Genomic DNA, 25703 nt, shown 5'->3' on the forward strand with positions numbered 1-25703 from the left:
TAATTGCAACTAAAGATAACCTGGGATGAATTCAGGGGGACCAACTCATAACTCATAACAATGACAGGGAGATATAACAAAACAATAATAGACATGTATCATGGCCTTGATTCATTATAGTTATTATCACTGTACAGTCAACATGCATTAAAAACTGATGATCGAAGTTTATCAGATTCACATTTGGGACTGAAGACTGACTGTGTTTTAGGACTAAGGAGGAGGCTGGGGTAGATGGAAGGGTAAAAACAAATTGTGTTTAAAATGGAAGGTTGCCATTGCCAACCCCAGCTCAACATTACTATAAACCAAAATCTTAACTGCATATATTATACTGCATATCTGTGCAGGGGTACTATTTCAGGATTTAGTCTTATGAGGCAAATTCACTGGGAAACAGCATCTTTTTGGTCAGGTTGGAGGATTTGTACCCGTTCTTTCCAAAATGCTGTTTTCCCCATGGTTCCTACCTCACAAGGGTTATTTTAAACTCAAATAACACACACACACAATGCAGTGTGAGCTGGGGGACGCATTGATGGAATGTGAATGTCAGCGGTCTCTTTATTTACGCTCCATATAAAACACTGAGCAGTAATTAACAGCAGGTATCCTCCCTAGCCAGAGGGTAATTGACTGTTTCAAAGTGCCAACACTTCATAACAGAGACTGTATGTGTGTATGTGGCCATGTGCACGCTTATGTAAAAGAGGAGAGGCAAAAACTGTATGAGTGAGAAATATAGATCGTCTATGAGTTTTTGCGACCACGAGTGCATTAAAATTAACTCTTTTATATTCCACACCTCCCCCACCTCTCCTCCCATCATCTCCCGTCCTCCCAATACGGATAAGGGTCAGCAGTGGTGGGCACAGCCACTCAAATGCTCCAGGTTTCTTTATGAGTGCATTAAGGTTCAGACGTATTCATTATCAGTAAGTGTAGTAAGATGGATCAAGCTGAGCCATTTTACCACCACTGAAATGTTAGCTGTTAATTTTAGCGTGCGAGTAGAAATATGGTGAAAGCTCGAGTCTTTTCTTATAACTTCAACAAGGTCTGCTGTGGATCTGTTGGTAGGCATGCTCTGGGGCGTGGGGGAGTCATAAGGGTCAATTACCACAGCCAAATGGTTAACTTTTGCTAACCTATGTTTCACAGCATAGTGTCAAAGTACAGTAATGAAAACAAAACTATATCTTTATGTGCTTCAAAGTCCCGTGTATCGGATTTAAAGCTAAAGACAGAATCTAATGTGGGGTGGCTGTAGCTCAGGAGGTAGAGCAGGTCCCCTGCTGATCGGAAGGTGGGTGGTTCGATCCCTGGCTCCTCCAGTCTGCATGCCAAGTATCCTTGGGCAAGATACTAACCCCAAGTTGCTCTCCGATGCATCCATCCGAGTGTGAATGTGTGTGAATGTCATTAGAAAATCACTTAGTTTAGAGTCCGTGAGAATGGGTGTAATTGGGTGAATGTGGCATGTTGTATACAGCGCTTTGAGTACTCTGGGAGAGTAGAAAAGCGTTATATAAGAATGAGTCCATTTAACGTTATGAACCAAAACAATTAGCCCTATATGAGTGATGCTCTCAGGCAGTGTCATGCAATTCTGTTGACTCGCTGCATATCAGGCACAGGTAAGAAGTTAAACGGGAAGCATTGCAACACTGAACTTTGCGTTATTCTGTTTATGCAGGTGAGATAATGAGGACTGGGCTTCTCTGCTTAGACGGTTGCCCCAGTGACCTGGCCCTAGATGAGTGCTGGAAAATTGACAGATGGGTATTATGTATTATGTTTGCATTATATTTACATACTATGTTGTTATGCTATATTAAAAAAAAAAAGATATTTTTTTGCATCAATATGGTGACCTACAAAAAGTGAGGTAATAAAAAAGTAATTTTTAAAAAGTGAAGTAATATATTTTTATGTCTTCACATTATCACCAAGTCAAAAATGCGTAACAGCACATTATAATGTTGAAATTATCTCGTCTTCTGAAGGTGATACTGTAAAAAAGCATTGTGTATCTGTGTGACAGCTGAAAATTAGGGCTACAAACTGCACTGATGTCAGTCAGATGTATTAATAGATCAGTTTGCTAATAGAAATTTGCATCTAGACAGTCTATATACTACAAAAACCTCTTTGTCCAACACTCTCAAACCCACTTAAACTAACCTGATGCGAGTGAGCTGAAGCCAAATGCCACACGTCTACAGTACATAAGCAGCAACCAGACTAATGAGAATCCAAACATGTGTGGTCAGCTGCTTCATGCTCTTGTGGGGCCATATGCTCTTTCCGCCATCATCCTCACAGGGAACATAAAGTTAACGAGAGGCTTGTTAGTACGTGTTAATTGGACTGTGTGTTCACTAATTGATTTTTGGTTAATTAGGGTTGGGGTATTTAGTGCTAATTGTTATTTGAACTGTTATTTCTGTTAATTTAATAGGTGTAAACACAGTCAAACCAGAGTGTCCCGAGTTGTAATTGCCTCCAACAACAGCAGCAGCAGAAACAACATGGTGTAGACCAAAGGTGCCTCCACAATTAGAGCTCCTCTGAGACATGCCACACTGATTGGCTATGATGCTAATTAATGTTAATTAGCATGTTCCCAGCCTTTTTAATGGGCAACAGCGCTCTTGGTCCTTACTTATCCAGCTGTTTGCTGTGAATGCATGATTTACTGTGAATAATGTTTCCAGTAAAAGACATTCAACACATACCGATGTCCTGTTTGTGTGGTTTGATGAGTCAGTGTTGTGTCAGTGAGGCTGCAGAAACTTGTAGTGTATCTAAAGTCTTTGTATACAATATTTTGAAAACAACTGATAACCCTGTAATTTAATGAAATTACAAGAGATTGGAAATGTTGGATTTTTACACTGGTGACATCAGAGCCTTTTTAAAATTACTTAAATCACATGCAACTGTGTGATAAAATAAAATCTTACCAACGTAGCAGTAGTAGTATTGTATATTTGTCACTTAGAAAGGCTATCTTATCTTATTTTCATCTCTTCACTTAAAAACATAAAAATACACACGTGTGAAACAAACACACAAACTCTGCAGTTTTCCATTTAAAGCACAGAAATGTTAAAATAACAATAAAGTGAAGAATTAATGATTTGACCCAAAAAACTTTAAACTTCAAACAGCAATGTTAGAAGAAACTATACAGTTCAAAGGAATCAGTAACACATGTATATATTAAAAAGCAATTATGTTTCAGAACATTTAGACCTGCGCTAACAATAACTGTCAAACGTGTGCCACACAATGTCTCACCTAGGACAGCGAATAAAGACGACCAGCAGTTTCTACAGATTTGGTTCAGTTCGTTGTCTTTTGGGCAGACGGAGTCTCTCTGTCTTGAGGAACTGTTCGATTTTTGAGATCTGCGCCCTGAATGATTCCTGTTGATTGTCCCTCTCCTGGGAGCAGGAGAGTTCCCAGTTGGACTCTGAACTAGGTCCTGCAGCTAAGGTAGGAGCTCTGCTACACCTGATTCAAAGAAAACACTAGCATGAACTTGTTTGTAGTCAGTAATCATATTATTAATCATGTAATAATACACATTTCAAATTAAGCGATACAAATTCTCCTTACCATTAGACTGAAGTAATGCACTTAAATGAAAATGTTTAAGATAAGATAATAAGATAAAATAACCTTTATTAGCCCCGCACATGGGAAATTTGATTTGTTACAGCAGAAAGTGGACAGTGCAAAGTCACATAGCAAAAATTAGAAAAACGCTGGAATAGAATAAGATGATAAGAATACTTCTAAAACTTCTAAAATATCATTTTTAACCAAGAAAAAAAAAAAAACCCTCTTGTTTTTTGTCAATACTTTTGTTAACTACTGAATGGGCCAAAACGTTAGTGAAGAACATTTTCATTCAGGTGTGTAGATACAAAGATAGGAGCTATGAAATTTGCCCATTATTACTTATTTACTTTGACATTTATTCTGGTTCAAATGCTGGTGTCTTCTTTCTAAAGAACAAACATACTCACTCTGCAGTGGTTTGCCATGACAGTTTGCTGCCTGTGCTGGAGGCTGGAAAAGAACAGCTTGGCGGAGGAGCTCTGCCATCCTGCATAAAAACGACGACAAACAGTAGATATCACCAAATATCCACTGTGAGAAAGCTGTGATCAGAATCAGAATCAGAATACTTTATTGATCCCTGGGGGAAATTATTTTTTGTTACAGTGCTCCATTATAAACCAACATAAACCAACATTAAGACAAGACAGACAATACGCTAACTAAGAATAGTACAATATATACATATATACACATACATAAGTCACTCATAAATAAATAGCTGGAAAAGAAACATGTGTAGTTGTAGCAGTAAACAGTGTGTTAAGTGGATGCGTTGTACAGGGAGATGGCCACAGGCAGGAAAGATTTCCTGTGTCGTTCAGTGGTGCTTTTCGGTAATCTCAGTCTCTCACTGAACGAGCTCCTCTGACTGACCAGCATGTCATGGAGTGGGTGGGAGGTGTTATCCAACATTGTCTTTATCTTGGACAGCATCCGCCTCTCCGACACCACCTTGAGGGAGTCCAGCTCCATCCCCACAACATTGCTGGCCTTACGGATTAGTTTATTGAGTCTGTTGGCATCTGCGACCCTCAGCCTGCTCCCCCAGCATGCAACAGCATAGAGGATCGCACTGGCCACAACAGACTCATAGAAAATCCTCAGCATTTTCTGGCAGATGTTGAAGGACCTCGGTCGCCTCAAAAAATAGAGACGACTCTGGCCCTTCCTGTAAAGTGCTGTGGTGTTTTTAGCCCAGTCCAGTTTATTGTCAATGTGTACTCCAAGGTATTTATAGTCCTCCACAATGTCAACACTGACCCCCTGGATTGAAACAGAGGTCAAGTGTTTCCTGGTCTTCCTGAAGTCCACGATCAGTTCCTTGGTCTTTGCCACGTTGAGCTGCAGATGATTCTGCTCAAACAACGTGATAAAGGAGTCGACCACAGCCCGGTACTCTGTCTCATCATCCCTGCTGATGATTGTGGTCACACAAAGTTTGTGTTTCATATTTATTATTCTATAATATAATAGTTTGAGATAATACAGTAAATAAGAAACACAAAGATTCTTCTATAGGATTTGGACTATTACTGGCAGATAAATCAAATGTATGAAAAGAGTGAGTATTCATAGTGTTCAACCTTCTCCTTCAGTTCTCTGTGGCATGCTTCTAGGCCAAATCCTGAGTGATCGCAATCTAGTCCTGATAAAGTGATAAAGTGGAATATCAAATGAACAATGTGGATTCACAACCCAGTAACTCCCCTGATCTGCAATCTATGGCCAATTCTGAAAATCAAGCGGACAAGCAGAAGCCCACAGACTGTGATCAACCTGGTGCACCTATAAGGCAGAAATCTATCACCACCATTTGGTCTTTTTTTGGTACAAAAATGTCAGTTCAATGCTTAATTCCTTCATAAGAAAAGAAAAGACAGATAAACAAATTCAGGGCAGACAATAAGCAGCAACAACTGATATTTGTATCTGTATCCAGCCCAGAGAGAGCAGCCAGAACTCTTCGCTTTGGTCTTCTTTACAATTTGTTAAACTATCAGATGAGTTTGTTTTTTCCCCTCATACTCGAGTCATGCTGCAGCCCATCTCCCTCAACTGCGAGCACCTGGATTGTATAAAACACAGAGTGACAGTGCGGTGATGGTGACAAAAGAGTTTGGGAGCGTGTGAGAGAGAAAAAGTGAAACAGAATTAAAAAAAAGTGAAACAGCAAGAGGGTGGAGAAAGTGAGTGAGGGACAAATGATGAAGTGAGAGAGGAAGACAGAGCGAGAGTGGAGACCAGAGACTGAGTGAGTGAGAGAGGCGAGGTACCCAGGCATCATTAGGTACTTTTTCTTCCACAGGTCATTTGTTCTCTGTCTGTCTGGCTGTCTATGAGCTCAACATACATCAAGCCACATCCATTCGGTCAACACCTGACCGAACATTAATCAAAGAGCAGGAAAGTTTGAAACCTCTGAAATCTTTGTCAGATATTCTGCGTACTCTGTTAAACAAGTTCTCCTACATTCTAAATGTCCAGGACCACAAAAATGTTGAAAGAGCATTTTAATATCTAGTTCCTCTGAGGACATGTCAGGCTGTTGTAACGGGCATATTCATTCAAGCTCCAGCTCAAATTTCCCATGGGCTCCGCTCAGACACATTCTATAAAATGATGAAGCTCTGAATCTGTGGAACGGCAATGACCTCGACAGAGAAAACCCTTTTATAACGGTCATTCTGATGTCCTCTGAGGGGGGGGCACGCATTTCTATGTGAACACGACACTGTGGCCATTTCCTGCTGCTCAACATCAACTTGTACTAGAGAACACGATTAAAGCTTCACTGTGATGAAATGTACTTGGACACGGGCTTCAGCAGCTGAAATTAAATTTTCCAAAGTGCAGCTCGCACAGTGAGGACTCATCAATAAAGCTCTCAAATGTAAAGGTATGTAAATCATGAGCTGTGCTTTATCACTTGACTAGTGTTTTACAAGCTATTTTAAAATAACTTCTGTGACATACATATATGATTATTAACTCTCACAGTTATAAATGAGCCACCTTCTAAAGTGTCGTACCAGCAATTCCCTACTTCTTAACAACTGACCGTATCTGCTGCTGTTCTCTCTCTGCAGGTCTCCTGCACTGCTTCCCAGAGTCCCTGCTGCTTTCTCCTCAGGGAAGGTGCGGTCCCACAGACACTGGAGGCATTCAACAGGTCTGACGCCCTCATAATCACCAAGGGGACTAAGAGGAATGAGGTGAGATGGCAAGAACAGCAAGAAAGCAAGAATGAATGATGATTAGTAATGGTAAGAAACGCAGACGGACAATGAATTCACTGTGTAAGATGTTCCTAGTCATGCATCAGAGCAGTTTCTGTGCTCCTTAGTGAAATGATAAACCACCACCATTGTCGTGTTTGCTTTTGAGGGGCTTGGGTATTATTGTGCTGGCAGGATGTCCTGGGAATCCAGCAGTTGTATTCTGCTCAGACAGAGAAGATCCCTGGAAAAAAACACCAAGATTTTAACTGATATAAAACTAACCACAGCTTTAAAGCATTTCTACATCCGAATGTCAAAAAATTGTTACGATTACAAACTAAGATTAACTGCACTTCTCTAGGTTAGTGTAGCTAGTTAGTCCTGTATGAGCATCATATGACTTTTGAAACTGTTGTACATATTTTCATCACACAGCTTGAAAACGCTACAACCTTTTGATTCTAATACCTGGATTGGCTGGTGCGCTATGGTGACATCTGACTTTGTTCTGGAGTTTGACTTTCTTCTCTCGGGAGCGGCCCACTCAAATAATGGCCTGTAAGTCTTTTTGCTGGGCAGAGACGACTCGCCACAATCACTCAGCAGCTTCTCTCCTAACTCAGGCTGCTTGTGACCCAGACTTGTAACGAGTGGCAGCTTCGGATCTGTTTCACTTTTAGTCTTCTTTGTATCTTCTGTGTCCTTTATATGCTCACTTTTCACCTCAGAATCAAGGGTTATGGCACCCATCGTAATATTAACATTGCCATCTTTTAAGTGGCATTCTTCCATAGGTTTTTGATAGACATTCGTATCTACACTTGATTCATCTTTTCTTCTGTTCTCTACACTTGGATCACCCTTTCCTTCAACAGTTACCACAGACTTCCGCTGCCCATCTTTCTGCTCTAAGCTTTCCAGCAGCTGCTCAGGTTCTGCCAGTTTTTCACTCACAGGTACATCAAAGATTTCATCTGTTTGCGTCATATCTGAAATAACATCAGAAGGAGTACGTGTTTCTGTATGTGTCTGACATGATCCCAAGTTTTCAGCGCTGTGAAAACCATATGAGTGACCAGCTGATGCGGCATCGTCTGTCTGTGAGGTACTTGACTGCTTCAGGTGTTCAGAAAGTCCAGCAGAAAGCTCCCCTGCTTTTTTGGTGGGAGGCTGACTTAGTGATCCTGTGTCTCCGTCTGAGCTTTGGACCTCGTTTTGACACAAATTTGAAACTTCCTGTTGTTCAGAGCTAACACTTTGATGTTCTCCATCTCTTCCAGTCTCACCATGGATCTTCAAATGTTTGCATTCAGCATCCTTTTCACTGACTTTCTGACAGAGACTTTGTGTGAAGTCTGAGGGTTTACAGACATCCACAGGCGGCTCAGCGCCCATGAAGTCAATGACCTGCAGTGTGTGGCTCTTTTCAGCAGTCATATCAGTGATCGTCTGGGCTCGTATCTGTGTTTGTGGTGTCTGCACTGCTGTCTTTTCTCTCTCCTTCGCTCCATCCGCTCTATCTTTTGTTTCTGTTCCAGCATCCTTTGCTGACCCCTCACTGTCCTCTCGCCTGTTTCTTCTATCTGTTGTTTGTGCCATGGCTGTTCCTCTCTTTTCTCCAGCACGTCCTCCCTCCTTCACATCTTCTCCTTGATCGTCTTCCCTATTCCTCAGCTGTCCTGTATTTTTCTCCTCTTCTTCTCTATGGCTATTTCCTTGTTTCCCGCTGTCCTTCTCCTCATGTTCTTTCTCATTCATTCCTGTGTCGTCTCCTTTATTTTTCATGTTTGTTGGTAAATCTGCAGATTCAACGAGAGAGCTGTAATCGGAGTTCGATGCAGTTATACTACTCGCAGAGCAACCTCTGATAAAGTGGGTATCATCATCAGACACAGAGAGAGCAGTATTAGTTAGATCTGAAAGCACATCAGGGTTGTGTTCACTTTTCGAGTTGTTAACCCCTTTGTTCAATGTTATGGCCTCTGTGGCTCCTGTCCCAGAAAAAGTACACGAGCTGAAATTCATGGTAAGTGGACAACTGGGCATTTTTAGGTGGCTTAAAGGCTCTTTTATTGTTTGTGACTGTTGTTTTGGGACTTTTTGACCTAAAAGAGAATAAAACGCGCATGAGAAAAAATAAGAAAATGACTGTCTCATAGTGTCTTAGAACATATTTATCGTCTGTATGTTTATATTTAGTGTGCTGACCTTCAGTTTCTGCAGTGGCAAGTATCTTAGTTCCAGTTGCTGTGTCCTCTAAACGGTCTGGAATTTTGGCCTGAGAGGAGACCGAGTGCTGCAGACTGCCAAAGCCGGGAAGCTTAGATCTGGAGATGCGTTCACTTACAGATTCCTCGCCTCTAACTTCCTCCACAGAGGTGGGATGGGTAGAAACACTGAGTGTCTGGCTGCTGTCTCTTACCTGTGCAAAGAAAAATAAACATGCATGCATTCACATGACAGTTTCTCTTATAAACTCACCTACTATACATCAGCTACACCTGCTGTTATTAACATTATTCCCATAGCTGTAAATCAGAATATTATGAAAAATATTATAGTGAGCTCTGTTCCTGGTTTCTTTATCCCTGAATGTTCAAGTGCTGACTCTGGTCTGTTTTGAAAGGTCTGTCTAATAAATGAGAGGACCGCTTTGCAGTTCTTAACGTTCTGCAAGTCAGCACATGTATTTCACTTTCTGTCAAAACTGCTGAAAACACAACCTGTTAATTTTTCATTTTAGTTATTTTTCATTTTTAATATAATCATCCAACACTGCAACAGTACAGATATTGGTAGAAAAAAGTGAAGGTCCCCTGTAAATACTTTAAACTTATCAATTGAGTAGTACAAAGTCTGCGTGATGAGTTTTTCCATGTAAAAACAGAGTTGTAGAAAAGTGTTTATTGTGTTCTGTTAAGAGAAACTCTCTTCTTCTTCATCTCACCCTATCCCTAGCATCCTCTACTGTCACACCAACATCCATGAATCTTCTTTTCCTCTTTTCCTCCTGCCTGCCAGCCCCATATTTAGCATCCTTTGCCCAGTGTATCCACTATCTCTCCCCTGTACGTGTCCAACCGTCAGCCTTGCCGCTATAACTCTGCCTCCGAAACACTGAACCTGAGCTGTCTCTCTGATGTACTCAAATCAAGTAAAGTTCGTCTCTACAGGACATTTAAAAACAACAGCTGTTGAACAAAGTGCTATATATCTAAAATGATCAAATCAAATAAAACACAGGAGAAAAATGACAGAGTTAAATGAAATATAAAGCTGTGTAAAAACAGCACAAATGAAAGTACTTCAAAGTCATTCTGATTTAAAAGCCAAAAAATACATACGGGGTTTGAAAGCATCTAATACTGGAGATGTCCTGATGTTAGGGACAATTTGCTCCACAGACCTGATCCCCTTTGTGCTTTAATCTGGAGCTCGGCCTCTTGTCCTTTTTCAGCACCACTGTCTCTATAGCAGCAGGTCTCACCGCCATCTTGCAAACCTTCCCTTTCACTCTTGCTTTCACAAATCACCCAAGACACTCATCTCCAACAACTGTACCCTGCCTACACTCTCTTCTTCACATTACTTGTGCACTGCCCATTGCTTTGAATGGTTAACCCCAGGCATTTAAATTCATCCACCATCACTGCTTCTTCTCCTTGGAGCATCCCTGTTACATCTGCTTGTTTTTACGAACTTTTATTTCTCTTCTCTCTAGAGCATACCTCCACCTCTCCAGGCTCTCTTTCATCTGTTCACTACTTCCGCTACAAATCACAGTGTCATTATTTGTCATTTGTAGCCCCCCGTACCCATCTTTCACTCCTGCCTCACATGACACGTGTAATCCCCTACATGTGTTTTTGGATACATACCTCCATTTCATGTATGTGCTGTTCATGTGATTTGGCCTGTAAGGACAGCTCAGCGTGTTTCTGATGAAGATCATCATAAGCCTCTTTCAGTGCTTGAAGGGCTTCTTGCTGTGTCTTGAGGTGATCCAGAAACTTCGTCTTCTGTTTACCCACACAGACAAATGAAAGATGTGATTTTAAATGAGCTTGTATGATTTTCTGGCATCTTCCCATATACACATTAAGTCTGCTATAGAAGAGTCCAGCCTGACGGACACTGTAAATATGTGCTACTATCATCACAATGCCTTCTCCCACAGCACAGTTTTTCTTCTACCTCTTTGTCCCAGCTGGTCTTGGAAGCAGCATAGCTCTCCATCAGTTGGGCCACCTTGTCTTCCATTGCCTTGCTTTGCTCTCCCATCACCTCATGTTCCTGTTTAAGGGCCTGCAGTAAAATTAATCGCCCATGTGGTTTTAGTGCAATACTAAATTTTTATGTGTTTATTTAATGTGAACAGGGGGTTCTAAACAGGGCAGGCAGAGAGAGGACTTCTTGCTAATACAAATCAGTTGGCTTGTGTCATTTTGATAATGATTTTAATAAATTAATGAATAGGTGAATTAAAATGAGAGGGGGTGGTATAGAGAGAAGAAAAGAGAACAATAAACTTTAAAGCTATAAATGCAGAATAAACACACTATCATTCAGTTGTGGAGCCGACTATATTCACACATGTACATGCTGTGATATACAACATCCCATTCATCAAGTTTATGGGAAGGAACAATGGTTGTCATTCATTTTGGTCTTTGCATAAATTTACTCTATAATCATTTAAATAGACCCTGAAAAATTTCTGATCTGTGTGGGACCAATGGGTGGTGCAGGGTTTTATCTGGAGACATAAATCACATTTTCTATCAGCCAAAACTCCAACGTGCATGAAAAGGAGGTTTCTACAAAGGTGAAGTGGGATAACAGACATGTCATTACTATAAGTTTGGCATTTATTTTTGTTTTTGCACACAAAAACCAATTAAAGTATTCTAACATAAAAGGACTGAAATCGCACTAACTTTAAAGTCCAGAGTCTGTAAGGATAAATTTCATTCGCCCCAAATTTTTTGTTAAATGTGGCTTAAATGTATGACTGTAATTTGTAAGAATCAACAAGATAAATTCTTCTATTTCTTCCTTATTATTGATAAACAAAGACACACCTGGAGCTAATTTTTTCTCTCCTGTAGGCAAAAAAAACTTTGTTATTATTAAATCAATTTTGCTTACCAGTGATGCTTACCAATATTTGTACTACATACAGTATATGATAGTTAACATGAATACACCAGTTAAAAATAAATCAGGAGATTAAGATGTGCTATTTTTTCTGATTTACACTTTACATTTCTATTCTTTTCTTCTTTGCAACACTTTTCTAAATGTGTGATTAAGGTTGAAATGTGTATTTGGACATAATTATCCAATCTAACACATTAATAAACAAGAAGCACTCCAAAATGTAGCTCTCTCTCTGGGCACTATTTACTTAGCATGACGAAAGTTTCGGCCTGTCTCAGCAATGCAAAGCCCCCAGCATCCAACATCACCATGGAGGAGAGGAAGACACTCACATCACTTAGTGATGACAACAACATTATCATCCTTGCAGCAGACAAGGGTCGGTGCACAGTATTGCTAAACCAGAAAGACTATCATGAGAAGATTTTGTCACTACTCAGTGATGAAAATACTTATAAGCCCCTGAAACGAGACCCAGGAAGTGGCTACAGGAAGAGGGTGATAGACTGTCTGAAGCAGTGAGAACAAGACAAGGCTATCGACCGGACCTCATACCACAGGCTGTACCCAGGGGAATCTACACCAAGTCTGTATGGTTTACCGAAAATACATAAACAGGGTGCACCTTTAAGACCGATTGTCTGTATGATCAACTCTGTCACCTATAACATCTCCAAGTTTCTGGCTTCGATCCTCAACCCGCTGGTGGGCAGCTCTGAACACCACATCCAGAACACCCTGGATTTTGTTGAGAAGGTGAGAGATGTCATTATGGAGGCAGATGAAACCATGGTCTCGTACGACGTTACATCTCTCTTCACTTGCATCCCAGTCACGAAAGCGTTGGAGGTAGTCCGTAAGAGATTAGGATGACCCCAACCTCAGCAACAGGACCACTCTCAGCATCGACCAAGTGTGTTTGAACTGTGTCTTCATTCCACCTACTTCACATACAAGGGTCAGTTCTACAGGCAGAAACATGGGTGTGCCATGGGCTCCTCAGTTTCACCCATCGTGGCCAATTTATACATGGAAGAAGTGGAAAAAAGGGCTTTGCTATCCTACCCTGGAACACCACCAAGCCATTGGTTCAGATATGTTGATGACACCTGGGTGAAAATCAAATCTCAGGACGTACCACATTTCACGGATCACGTTAACTCGGTGGACCGACACATCAAATTCACCAGGGAGGATATGAAAAGTGGCAGGTTAGCCTTCTTAGACTGTGAGATTTCCATCAGTAATGGGGGCCATCTAAAAGCTGACGTGTACCGTAAACCTACACCAGTATTTAAGGTTTGACTCTCATCATCCACTGGAGCACAAACTGGGTGTCATCAGGACGCTACAACACAGAGTGAACACCATCCCCACTGACACAGCGGCCAGGGAGGCAGAAGAACAGCCCAAGCGAAAACCTGTAGTGATCCCATATGTGTCAGGAGTATCGGAGCAGTTGAGACGCATTTTTTCTAAACGCCGGGTCTCTGTGGCTTTTAAACGCCAAAACACGCTGCGCCAAAAACTGGTCCACCCCAAGGATCGGCTCCCCCGACACAAACAGAGTAACATAGTGTACGCTGTTAAGTGCCAGGAGGATTCCCGGGATATATACATCGGGGAAACCAAACAACCTCTGGAGAAGCGGATGGCACAACACAGAAGAACCACCTCGTCTGGCCAGGACTCTGCAGTCTGTTTACACCTACAGGCCAGTGGACACTCTTTCAAGGATGAGGATGTACACATCCTGGACAGGGAGGAACGCTGGTTTGAGGGCGGAGTCAAGGAGGCCATTTACGTGAAAAGGGAAAGACCATCTCTGAATCGAGGAGGGGGCCTAAGGGTACATCTGTCACCATCTTACATGTTGTGATTGCAGCCATTCCCCAACTCTCTGTGAATGGTACTCATGGCCATTGATCAGTGGTCTTTGATCAGTGGGTTTTGGTCAGTGGGTGTTGATCAATGGTCATGAGAATTTGCATAATTATGATTAAGGAACTGACCTCCCAGCCCATTGTTCCTTCAGTGGGCTGGTTTCAGTCATTATGCAAATGTACTGTTTATAAGATTGGAAACTTGCAGTCAGCTGAGACTGAAGAAGTCACTTGGATGAGTAACGAAACGTTTCTCCCACAAAACGCTACGTCCAGATGAACAGAATCAACTTTTGGAGATTAGCATGACAGAATGGGGTGTAAACTCCACTCTACACCCCTACAGAGTTTCACCAGAATTCATTCTAAAGTTTTCAAGCTATTGTATTTACAGACAGAATGACATGCACACAAATGCCTTCAAACCAGAAACTCCTTGGTGGAGGTAATTTCAAGCCGGGCACTCAGATACGCATATTAGCTGTTTTCTCTCTTTTGATCTGTTAAAGTAAACTTCACATGCGTTTCATCATCGGGGATTGTAATTTAGGTCTGCAGAGACACAACAGACAGATCACACGCAACTGCAATGAGATGCTCAAAGCAAACAGACAAAAAACAGTTGCCCTTGAAAATAATAATAAAGCTGAATGAGAGTTTGGTGTGCAGGAGGAACTGAAGAACACATCAAACTGGAACTGTCCAGAACACCTAGAAACTTTTTCTCCATCTTACCATCACATGAAGATAAGGAACTTTGGTGGGAATTTAGTGCAGAATACAGGTAAGTGAGAAGTACTTTTCACTTGCCTGTATTCTGTAAAGTGACTTTTCAAATGAGCTCATTATTATAACGCGAATGCAAAAAGAACCAAGTTTTTTTTAGACTGATCCACTTTTTGAATGACAGCAATTGTAAGGGGACTGAGTTATTTTTAAAATGCACTACATGTGAACCCCCACAGATGTAATCTCCTTGTCTGAAAAGTGAAGCCAATTCAGAAAAAGGCTACCAAGGCATGGCAAGAGGGAAGTCTTGGCTAACATGTATACATGTGAAGAGTTACATCCACAAAATAGTACAGGATGAAATACTCTGACCTCGCACGTCTGTCTTTGTGTCTGTAGCTCCAACTCTACTCTCCTCACTGTCTGCGTCTGACTCAGCAACAGCTGCTGGGTGTGCTGCAGAGACCGTATCACCTCCTAAACCACACACAGACACAAACACAATAATGGCGCACAAACTGACCGGGCTTGATTTTGGTTTATTTGAACCTTGACATCATAAAAAGTAGAAATACTTCAAAGGAGTTTCCAAAACAATCACGTTCACAAAATTTCACTGAAGGAAGAGACTCAACATTAAAGCTGTCTAGGTTTAGTCATGTTCCAGGTCCTTACCTGCTTTTCTGCTAGTTCAGTTGCATTTTCCTCCCTTAGCTTCTTGTTCATTTCAGTTTCCTAACCATACAAAAAAATAAATATTGTCTGTGTCAGAACTGGATTAGATTTTTCAGCATTAATCAATCCATCCATCTATCCTCTTCTACTTATTTAAATAAGGGTTGCAGTGGGGCTGGACCTTATCCCATGTACTATGCAGCGGCAAACACTTTTGCAGGGCTAACATGCAAACTTCACACAGAATGGGATTTGAACCTGGGATCATTTGGCTGTGAATTGCTAGAATAAAACACGATTTCTGTTAATGACCATCATTTACCAGCTTCAGCTTCTGGTGCAGCTGCTGTATATGCTGCTCTCTGCCTGTGGGACTGTAGGGTTTGGCCGGTCTAACTGAAGTCATCTTGGCCTTGCTGAGCTCATTACTGACTTCATCCAACTCCTGACAGGACACCATAAGAATCACAGGATTAGTCAAGCTGATGCCTCACAAACTACTCAGGCCACTGGACAACTCAAATAATACCCTCAATATCTTCTAGTTTGAAACAACAATATATTTTAGTGGCTGATATTTAACTGATAACGCCAAATGGTACAAAGTTTAGAAGGAAAATCACAAAAATGCCTCAAACAATCTAAATGCTAGACCACTTGGCCCCATACCTTCTTTAGTGACACAATGGTTGCTGCTTGTTTTTCATTAGCAGAAGTCAGTTTCTTGTTTATTCTCATGGCTTCATCAACTGGAAATTGACACATAGTGCAGCATGAAACATACACAGCTTATACATGAGGGCAAACAGGAAGGATTCCCATCTAAATCACAAATTCAATGAAAAAACTAAACAACAGGACACAAGATGAAATGGATTTCCCATTGCAGTTGGTTTACCACTAATTGTAACAGACACTAAAATAATCCCAATATTTGGCCAGAAAATGCCTCTTGGACTTAAAAATTGAGGCTGGTGTTGTGCAAAAGGTCAGTTTAAGAACACACGTCTCATTAAACATGACTACATCTGGGCTTCATTGACAAAAACTCTACCTTTAGCTGACAGGAAAAAGAGGAAAGTATGTTAGATGAGTAGACAGCAAGGTTAAAAAGTTAAAGAGCAGGAAAATAATGTGATGGATCAATCCTGCCTGGTGTCAGCAGGACAGGCTGCCTGGTGTTGGTGGTGTGGGAATATTTTCTTGGCTCACATAAAGCCTCTAGATAGCAACCCAGTGCTAAACTAAACCTCACTGCTGACCTGGGAGATGTCTTCATAGTTTACTCTTATCAAAGTGTTCCTAGAGGAGCATTTAAAGAAACATGACAGTGACCTTTGCGCATTACCCAGATCTTGACCCCAAAACAAAGACGAGGATAAAGTGAAATGAATGATGTGAAGGAAGATTTTCTCAGGAATGAATGTGCTGTTGAAAATTCTGCATGAGCAGAGACATACTACTGTATCACGTCACGATGTACCAGGATCCCTGTGAACTGTTTCCAGCACCTTATTATATTTATAACCGAGAGAATTCAGGCTATACTGGGAACAAACCAGAACCTCTTCTGCTGAAAACAACCTAATAACACTCAGTAATGACAAACTGAAGCGGCACATATGTGAAATGCGTGATCTGATTTGTGTATATAATTGTTTGCATGGGATCATTAGTAAGCCTAGAGTGATCATCATACAGAACATTAATTTATATATCTGTCTTTCTGTATCTATTACCATTCTGCTCCAGGTTGTCATGGGCCTGCTTGACCATGGCACACTGCCTGGACAAGGCACTGAATCTTTTCTCCACCTCTCCCAGTTGGCTCAGGTGGCCGTCCTTTGTCCGGCTCTGTAAGGCCAGTTTCTGTTCCTGTGGAGGGGCCACAGTTAAAACAGACAAGAAGAAATATGTTGAGGAGGACCCGGCCCGTTAATGGACACAGATCCTGGGACTGTTTGTATATCACTGAGGATGATTCTACATGTGACTGACATGTCTCTAACCTATGAGGGCCCTCGGTTTGTCAGTTTGATCCGCCCCTCACTTGTTATATCTGGTTTCAAATGATAAATGGTGACAGCAAAACTCCTTAGACTTTAAAGCCACCACCACCTGCCTGTCCCCAGCTTCTCTCCCCTCCCCCTTAAAAGTTAATTGGTCGATGAGATATGCCCATATGCAGATGTTTTACTTTTGTAGGGGTCAGATTAGCAATTTCACCCTGACTCCAGTTCTTCCTTTGCCCATTTTTTAACCCCTTATCCACCTTGGGGGCTTAAGAGAAAGACTTATCAAGTCGCCAGTTCATCACAGGGCAATACAGACACAGGTGACACACTTTCACATCCTACAGCCAAATAAGAAACACCAGTTAACGTAGCATGCAGGTCTTTGGACTGTGAGAGGAAACTAGAGCTTCTGGATGAAACAGGGAGAACAAACAAACTCATCACAGAACGACTACAGGTCACCAGGAGGTTCAAATCCAGAACGGACCCTCTATTCACCACCACGCTGCCCCTTTATTACCAGCTTGTAGCAGATTGATGGCTGTGGCTCAGCAAAAGGAGCTAGCTTATTTTGCAAAATAAAGACATACGACAGTGGAAACAGCTGTCAAGTAAAGTGAGGGTCACGCTTTGACAGAGTTAGTGCCTGCCTCTTTCAGTGAAATGTAAGAATCAAGTGGGCTCATGCTTCAGAGCGCTTTATCGCTCTTCAAACTGCCATTACAGTTTGATTGTGTGTATCAAGCTGAGCAGATTCTTTCCTTCTCCCGTTTTCTCACTCACTCCCTTCTCTTTCATTCTCACTCCCTTCAGTCAATCTGTCCGACTCTCCTTTTCGCCAGATCTCTACAACTCCCTCTCACTCTGCTGAGCCACCGGCATGCGAAGAAGGTTAAACTGAGCGAGGCCCAGTTATAAAATATTTTAATAGAGATATTTTCTCTGCTGTGCTGGCAGTTCAAAGTGTCACACACTCCCTATCCGTTACTCCTGATGAGCTCTCCCCTCTAAACCCATCCCTCCTTAGCACCATTCCCTTATCCTCCTCTTTTAATTTTACTCCCCTCCCACCAACCTTCTGTCAACAGTTTGTATAAATGGAAAAATCCTTCCTTACCAGCTCACTTGATTTCTTCTCCAAGTTGTACTTCAGCAACTGTGTGACAGAAGTAAAAGAAAATTAGCGAGCCTGTTTTTGAGAGCGGCTTCTAGAAAATAGAAATAAGTGATGTTGCAATCGTACATGACAGTTTTCAACACATCTGGAATCAAGATGGCACATTTTTAATAACAGCAGCAACTGAGTGAAATTTAAAGCAAGTCTTGCTTTTTCCAAAGTTTTAAAAAAAACCTTCACATTTCAGCTTTGAAGCCTGTGTTGCAAAGACTTCCTTAACATGTTCAGGTAAACAAAAGCAACATAAAACATATTTAAAAAGAAATAATTTGAATCTACAATCTTTTAAAAATGCAAAAATTCTACCAACTAAAGATCATGTAATGTGACACAAAGCCCCATCTCAACATACGCTTTTGTTTCAGTACTGTAACTCTCTCTCTGCATCTGCATGTCCAAATGTTTTGTTTTGCCATCATGTCATGCAGACATCTCACTTTCAAATACACTGTCTTTACGGGCTCTGTGATTAAGTCCCTCCACGTTTATAGACTTTTGGCATAGATTGTTACACAATGAACGCCTCACTGACAGGACTCAAAGAGGCCGTCCCACCCTGGATAGGGCCACCAGATGTTTTCTCATTTTGCCAAATTGTTGTGTTTTTTTTTTTGCTTCTTTAAACTGTATACTTACTTCCACCTACAAACAACGAATCAAACAAAAAAACACTGACTTTGTCCAAATTACGTCTTAGGCCAGGAGAAAATACAGTTTCCTTTTTTATTCTTAACATATAAAATGTAAACAACAACAAAATATTTTGCCCCAAAATACAGAAAAAAATAGTCCTAAAGGTAAAGTTTGGGGGCAATAATACCCCATTTATCATTTGCATGAATTTAAACATTACTATGAATATGAAAAAAAAATTTCTACTAGAATTAAAATAGCTGGTGTATGAATCTTTTTATATTTCACATTACTTGAACTATACAACACCAGTGGTGTGCAGATAAGTCAAGGTACATGGCAATTAAATCACTTCAGTGCCACCTGTCACTTGTGTGATAATGTGTTAAATTAAAGAATCCACCAGACCGTGTCACAAGATTGAACACAAACGGGCTTCATTTTATCCAAACACAGCAGTCAGAGTCTCCCAGATAGAATATCAAAAACGGTCTCTATTGTCTCTGTAACACGGCTGGGTTGTTAAAGTGCGTTGGACCGTGAGTACGATCGTTTATCACCTCTGTGGTGTCAAGTCTGAAGATGAGCAGAGGGGAGCCGGAGCGGGCCAGGCTCATGCACCAGAACCCTTGACTCTGATCGAGCATGCCTTTTCTTTATTTACTTGTCTCTCTGAACAGTTTAACGATTAAACTGTGTTATCTTGCTTATTTTTAATAAAGAAGGGATAAAAGGTGCTGATGGTGTGCATGTTACAATAAAACAGAGATAGAGAAGAAAGAAGAATGTTGAACAACTCAGTACCTGCAGTGACTTCAGCTCTTCCTTTAAGTTGTTAATCTCCTTGTCTTTTAACTCAGCAATGACCTGATATTTCCCCTGAAATGTTAAATTCATTTTGAGTGTCAAAAAAGCAATAAAAGCCCAAAGCACAGCACAAAAGAATTCACTCCGAGGGCCAAAACTGTGCAACTGAGATGAGTAAATTTACTTCTCCTCTAAAGACATTTATTGAATAAAATGCTCTATCGTGGGGATGTTTGGGGGAATAAGAGTTCTGTACCTTTTCCTCCTCTGTGTTTCTTAATTTGGCCTGAAACTTGAGAAAAGATAATAAATTATTTGGAAAGGTTTTAATACATTGTTAAAAGTCTTGTTTAGAAATGAAAATGGAGGAATAAAAACCACACCTGTTTCTTAAGATTTGTGAGTGACTCAGTGTGTTGCTTTGTCACAGATTCAATTCGATGCTGTAGGGATTCCTGCAAATGAAAGGGAAGACGGAAGAAAGTTACTGATGATCTCATCTATTCTTTGATATTACTTGTTAAATAAAGCTGTACCTTCTCCCATTCCATCTCCTGCTTCTCCAACACCAGCTTACTGATCTGATCCTCAAAGCGGGTTTCTGCATCCTAAACCAAAAAAACTGACTCTCAGGCATCAGTAAGTTCACAATTAGACAAGCAACCAGGAAACACCTGATAAGAACATTTAAACGGGAAAGCTGTGACTAAGAAGGTGTGATTCAGTCTGAAAATCTTCATCTTTTTCACTCTGTGGGCCAGTGGAGTTGAGCCAAAACTGCAAAGTGCTTTAAGTTTCTTTGGTTCAGTCCTGCGTATCTTTTGTGGAAGCAGTCAGTGACGGGGGAACATTAGAAGGGAGGTGATATTTGTGGAAAACCATCCCTATCCTCCCTCTTCTCTTGGAGAAGGCAGGTAAAAGTCAAGTGCTCACTATATCCAGGGGACTTTTTTATGTGCACGTGGGAGCCGGTTAACTCAGCGAGCTTATTTTATAAGTTCCTATTAAAGTATGCTACCAGCGTGGCACAAAAAAAAGAAAAAAGGAGTACACAGGAGATAAAGCTGTTATTTTTCCACCAGGGAATAATTGCTGTGTGTATGTGTGAGTGCATGTGTTAAATGCACAGCAAAGCCTTTCTAAGATCAGTAATCCATGTAAATTAAAACAGGTAACTGTGTATCAAGAGAAGGCCGAAAAGCCATGTTGCACAATCTCATCTATAGCTTTTCATCTTTTTACCATTTTTACTGCTGTTCTGAATGGTCACCTTTTATTGGGCGTTAAAAAACAAAAAATGGCATTTGGAAGTTTGTGGGAATAAAAATTTGAGTTGGAAAAAGTTTGACACTGTTTCCAGATCACACTAAATCTCATATCACATGCATTTCATGTAATGTGACATTTCATCTTACTCGCAGTTCTTCCCCATTTATGACTCATCTTCACCAACTAAAGCCGCTGGTTACACCGCTTTAAAAAAAAGAAAGTGCTGGAATTTGACCTGCTCAGGAATGTCCGGCTCCATCATGACATCCTCTTGCCTCTCAACCTTCCCACCCCCATGAACGACACAACTACAAAGTGCTACTTTGATAACGGCAGTGCCTGAGGAGGAACAGACTGATATATCATCTAATGTCTGTGTCTGAGTTAACATGACTATAACAATAAAAGCTCAACGACCAACATCCCATTTTTGCTCCTCTAACCTTTAAGCACACTCGGATTTAAAGTACTTGCTGGAGGGGAGAAAGCTTTATTCTTTTTGTTAGTTCTTTACAAACAAATTGACTTTGTGCTCATTGGTTAAGGGCTAATAGGCTTATATGACCCCCTCCCCTCTTTCTTGACATAATGTGCATCATATCCAGCAGGGTTAAATCCACGTAGCCAAAGGGGCACTTAGCTTTCTCTATGAATGCTCTAATACCAACATAACCAATATATTTGTGAAATTACACTGCTCTTCAGCCAAACAGAGTCATTAGTGTCTCAGTTCTACTCAGGAAATGGTGATATAATACAGAGGAATAGAGGAAGTGAGCAATACTAGAGACAATACACATAACAAGGCACCTCAAAGTTCAAACAGCTCTCATGTCAGCCAATTCCGAACCTAAACGAGCACAGCGTAATTCCCAGAAAGCCGCTGCTAATAATGACCAGTGTTGACACAGAGCATGTGCTCACGCATCTGCTTATAAATCTTTGCTTTTAGTATTGTTTGAAATTATGCATAAGTCAGTATCGTGTATCATTCTAGTACCAACCAGCTCAGATATTATTTAAATAAAATAGCTTCACTGCACTAATTTGGTAAATTGATATGAAATGTTCTGCTAATTTATGTGATCAGTATTTAAAGTATGGATGAACCTTGCTTGGAGCTGGTAGATTTTTTAAAGTTAGGAATCAGTGAACTCTGTCGCTAAGCTGCTGTTAATTACTGCTAATAGAAGATGGAGAAAGGGATCAAGGCATGACACTCAACGCAGTACTACCACTGCCCACGAAAGGGCTACATTGGATCACTGGTCTATTATACTTGTTACAGTTTTTTTTTAAGTACTTACGTCTTTTACCACCATGGAGAAACAGAAAAATGCCACCGGAGCCATGACACAGGACGTGATTTTGATTATGAAATTAAAATAAAGTATACTTCAAGGAGATGGTACCTTAATGCCTTCACAGTGACATGGTTACAACTTCAACTTTACCCTCCGAATATGCAGCTCCTGTACGGCTTCGAGCAGATTGGTTTTGAATTCCAGCAGCTGTAGTAAGATGTTCCCCCCACTCTCCGTCTGACAGTGTGAGCTGGAAAGATTCAGCTCATGTTCCAACACATCTTCTCCAAACTGAAAAAGAAGATCGAAATCTCAAACAAAGCTAAGATTGAAACAATATCATTCATGTAAAATGTATTTTAATCTCATCTTTTGTCAAGTAAACAAACCAGCTGATGGATGTTATTTACTTTGCCTTGCACTGTCAAAATTAGTAACTTACAGTGGTGTGGGTGGGAAGTGTCTCAGACTCTGTGCTAACATCCATCGAGTCGTTTCAGGGCAGCCAAAGGTCCCACTGGGCCTCTTCTGCCTGATAATCCGGTGGGGTGGGAGTGGGGCGCATTTTGTTGGAAAGGTTAATAGAATAGACGGTTTAATAAGCAGTAACATCTCTGCCTTTCCACTTATGAGCTTATAGGCTTATAATTACTTCCTCATCTGCAATTTTTACCCCTAAATGATTTTAGTAGAAATAATAGAGAAGAACATTAAGGCCTCGTAATACTTCTCAATCACTGCAGTCTGACCTAATGGCTTTGAAATGACTGTTAGGGCTTTTTTCTTTCTTTGTTTTACACCGCTTCCATTGCGATGAGAAGATAACACCTCGATAAGCCATCCAGGTTCAAATGAACCAGCCCATCGACACTAATAGGGGTCAGAGCAATAACACTGAATGGACAAATTGCACTGTCAATGCTTTTTAAATTACCTGGGTTATTTAATTTGACCTGTGGATAGTCCTCTGCAACTGTCCCTTCAACATAACCAAGAAACTGAGTGACACACACAGACACACACTGCAAGCACACACCTACTGAAAATATAACTATTTAAGTGGGAGGTCTCCACTAGCCAATGATCTCTTAATAGAACAGACCTTTTTTCTCCCATTTAACCTGCGCTAGTATCAATCATGTTGGAGAATTAAATGATCCCTGCTAGAATTGGCTACTATCATAAACTGACATTGTGACCCCCGGCTGAGCAGGGAGGGGATTTGTGCAAGCGTGCGTTAGTGTGTCGCTCTCCTGGCGCACTATGTGCACAGCCTGAATGTGTATGTGTGAATGTGGCAGGAGGGGAGGAAACTGCAGTGTCTTTATTTGATTTTCCTGGGATTTAGTTGAGCAGGTATTAACTACCACCTCCAAGCCATGAAGGGACAAATTAAAAGAAGTGCCGTAGCCATTAAAATGGAACATTTCTGTCAAGTAACATGAAGTTTGCATTATCTTTGTGTGAGTTATGCTGGTAACTGTTTTGTAATACAACCATAAAAGAAAGTTAAAGAAGCTCTGAATCTGTAATACATGCAATCCAAGTGTGGATACTGCCAACTACTGCAACACAACAATTTGGCTTCTTTATTTTACCTCGTCAAGTAAAAGAAATGCAGGGGTTAAACTGATAAACTCTACTTATTTTCTTTTCATGCTGGCTTACTGTCACATTGTTAATGATATGATAAAGTAAGTGACCTGTGCTTCACCTCGTGTGACCAGTAAAATGTCATGCACACCAAACTTTCTGACTTTAAAAGGGATGTTGTGTTTTTAGTCTGAAGCGGCTTGTCTTTCTTTCTAAGTTGGAAAACTAATAAGAAAAATATATTTAAACATTATCACGGGGCGACCGTGGCTCAGGGGGTTGGGAAGCGTATCTGTAACCGGAAGGTCGCCGGTTCGATCCCCGGGCTCTCTGTCCTGGTCGTTGTGTCCTTGGGCAAGACACTTCACCCTACCGCCTACTGATGTTGGCCAGAGGGGCCGATGGCGCGGTATGCTGTCCTCCTTCCAATAAAATAGAATTTAAAAAGAATGTATCAATAATCATACCTTATTATTAAATCAACATAAGCTGTAATATATTGTGGGCTTATTTATGTGTGTGAAAAACGACGTACCCCCCGTGATTCAAGCACTTGTCAAACCTCCTTTAGCAGCAGTGGCTTAAAAGTAAAGGCCTCCTGTATGACTTTATCAGTCTCTCGCATCATTGTGGAGGAATTTTGGTGTACTCTTTCTTTGAAATGTTAGTTAACTGGATTTTGTGGGATTGGTTTATACAGTTCTCTTAAGGTCCCAGCACACCATTTCAATCAGACTGAGTTCTACACTTAAACCCACTGACGCACCTTGATTCTTTTCTTTTTCACTCATTCTGTTGTAGAGTTGCTGCTGTGCTTGGGATCATTGTTCTGCTACATGACCCAATTTGGACCGACAGATGACCTCACCTGTGACTCTAGAATATTTTAGGTATACAGAGGATTTCATGGTTGACTAAATGAAATGAAATGCCTTTTCTAGGCAATTGCTTTCTATCTAACATTCACACTCATTCATATTCCAATGGATGCATCAGAAAGCAACTTGGGGTTAGTATCTTGCCCAAGGATATTTGGCATCCTTGGGCAAAAGGCCACCAATCTCTCAACTTGTACATGACCGGCTCTATCTCCTGAACTGCCATAATGAGGCTGCATATTATGGATAAAAACCTCCACTTTGCTCTTGTTTGTCCAAAGGACAAGACAAAAGCACATTGTCCAACAGACAAAGCCATAGTTGTTCAGTCTTTTTCTAATTGCACTGTCATGAACTTTAACACTTAGCATGCCAAGGTCGGCCTGTAGGGTCTGATATGAAGCTCTAACGTTTTATGCAGTTTCTCTGAACATTGATCTGATCTTGGGGTGAATTTGCTAGGACATCCACTCCTAAGAAGATTTCAACTGTCCTGAATGTTTTACACTTTATCACTGTAGAAAAAAGGATTATTAAAATATTTAAAAATGGCTCGATAACCCTTCCTACACTGGTGGGAAGATATAATTGCTTCTCTAAGATCATTGCTAATGTCTTTCTTCCTTGGGTCAACACCTGAATACTCCAGATGTTAATTGATCATCAGTTGTTGATGATCAATTAATAAAGTACATATGATTGGCAGTAAGGGTGTACTTAAATTTTTAG

At 40.8% G+C, this 25703-nt stretch overlaps 1 protein-coding gene across 2 annotated transcripts; it reads right to left on the bottom strand.

Moving 5' to 3' along the window:
• Positions 1-3335: 3335 nt before the first annotated feature.
• ccdc73 (coiled-coil domain containing 73) lies at positions 3336-22990 on the bottom strand. Of its 2 annotated transcripts, XM_085358699.1 has the most exons (21): positions 22946-22990; positions 22654-22794; positions 20467-20538; positions 20314-20385; positions 20187-20222; positions 19928-20002; positions 18431-18469; positions 17038-17173; positions 15968-16047; positions 15621-15743; positions 15299-15358; positions 14996-15100; positions 11046-11156; positions 10730-10870; positions 9060-9273; positions 8863-8956; positions 7320-8697; positions 6996-7092; positions 6692-6831; positions 4038-4117; positions 3336-3519 (listed from the first exon to the last, which is right to left on the bottom strand). In XM_085358699.1, the coding sequence occupies exons 1-21, from the start codon at positions 22988-22990 to the stop codon at positions 3336-3338; spliced, it is 3423 nt and encodes a 1140-aa protein (XP_085214825.1). The 2 variants fall into 2 exon arrangements, with proteins under 2 accessions (XP_085214825.1, XP_085214823.1); XM_085358697.1 differs by having other exon boundaries at positions 7320-8956.
• Positions 22991-25703: the final 2713 nt, after the last annotated feature.

This window comes from Diplotaxodon limnothrissa, linkage group LG7 (assembly GCF_057381915.1).
Source record: "Diplotaxodon limnothrissa isolate DT_005_m linkage group LG7, D_limnothrissa_male_GT1.1, whole genome shotgun sequence".
NCBI lineage: Eukaryota > Metazoa > Chordata > Actinopteri > Cichliformes > Cichlidae > Diplotaxodon > Diplotaxodon limnothrissa.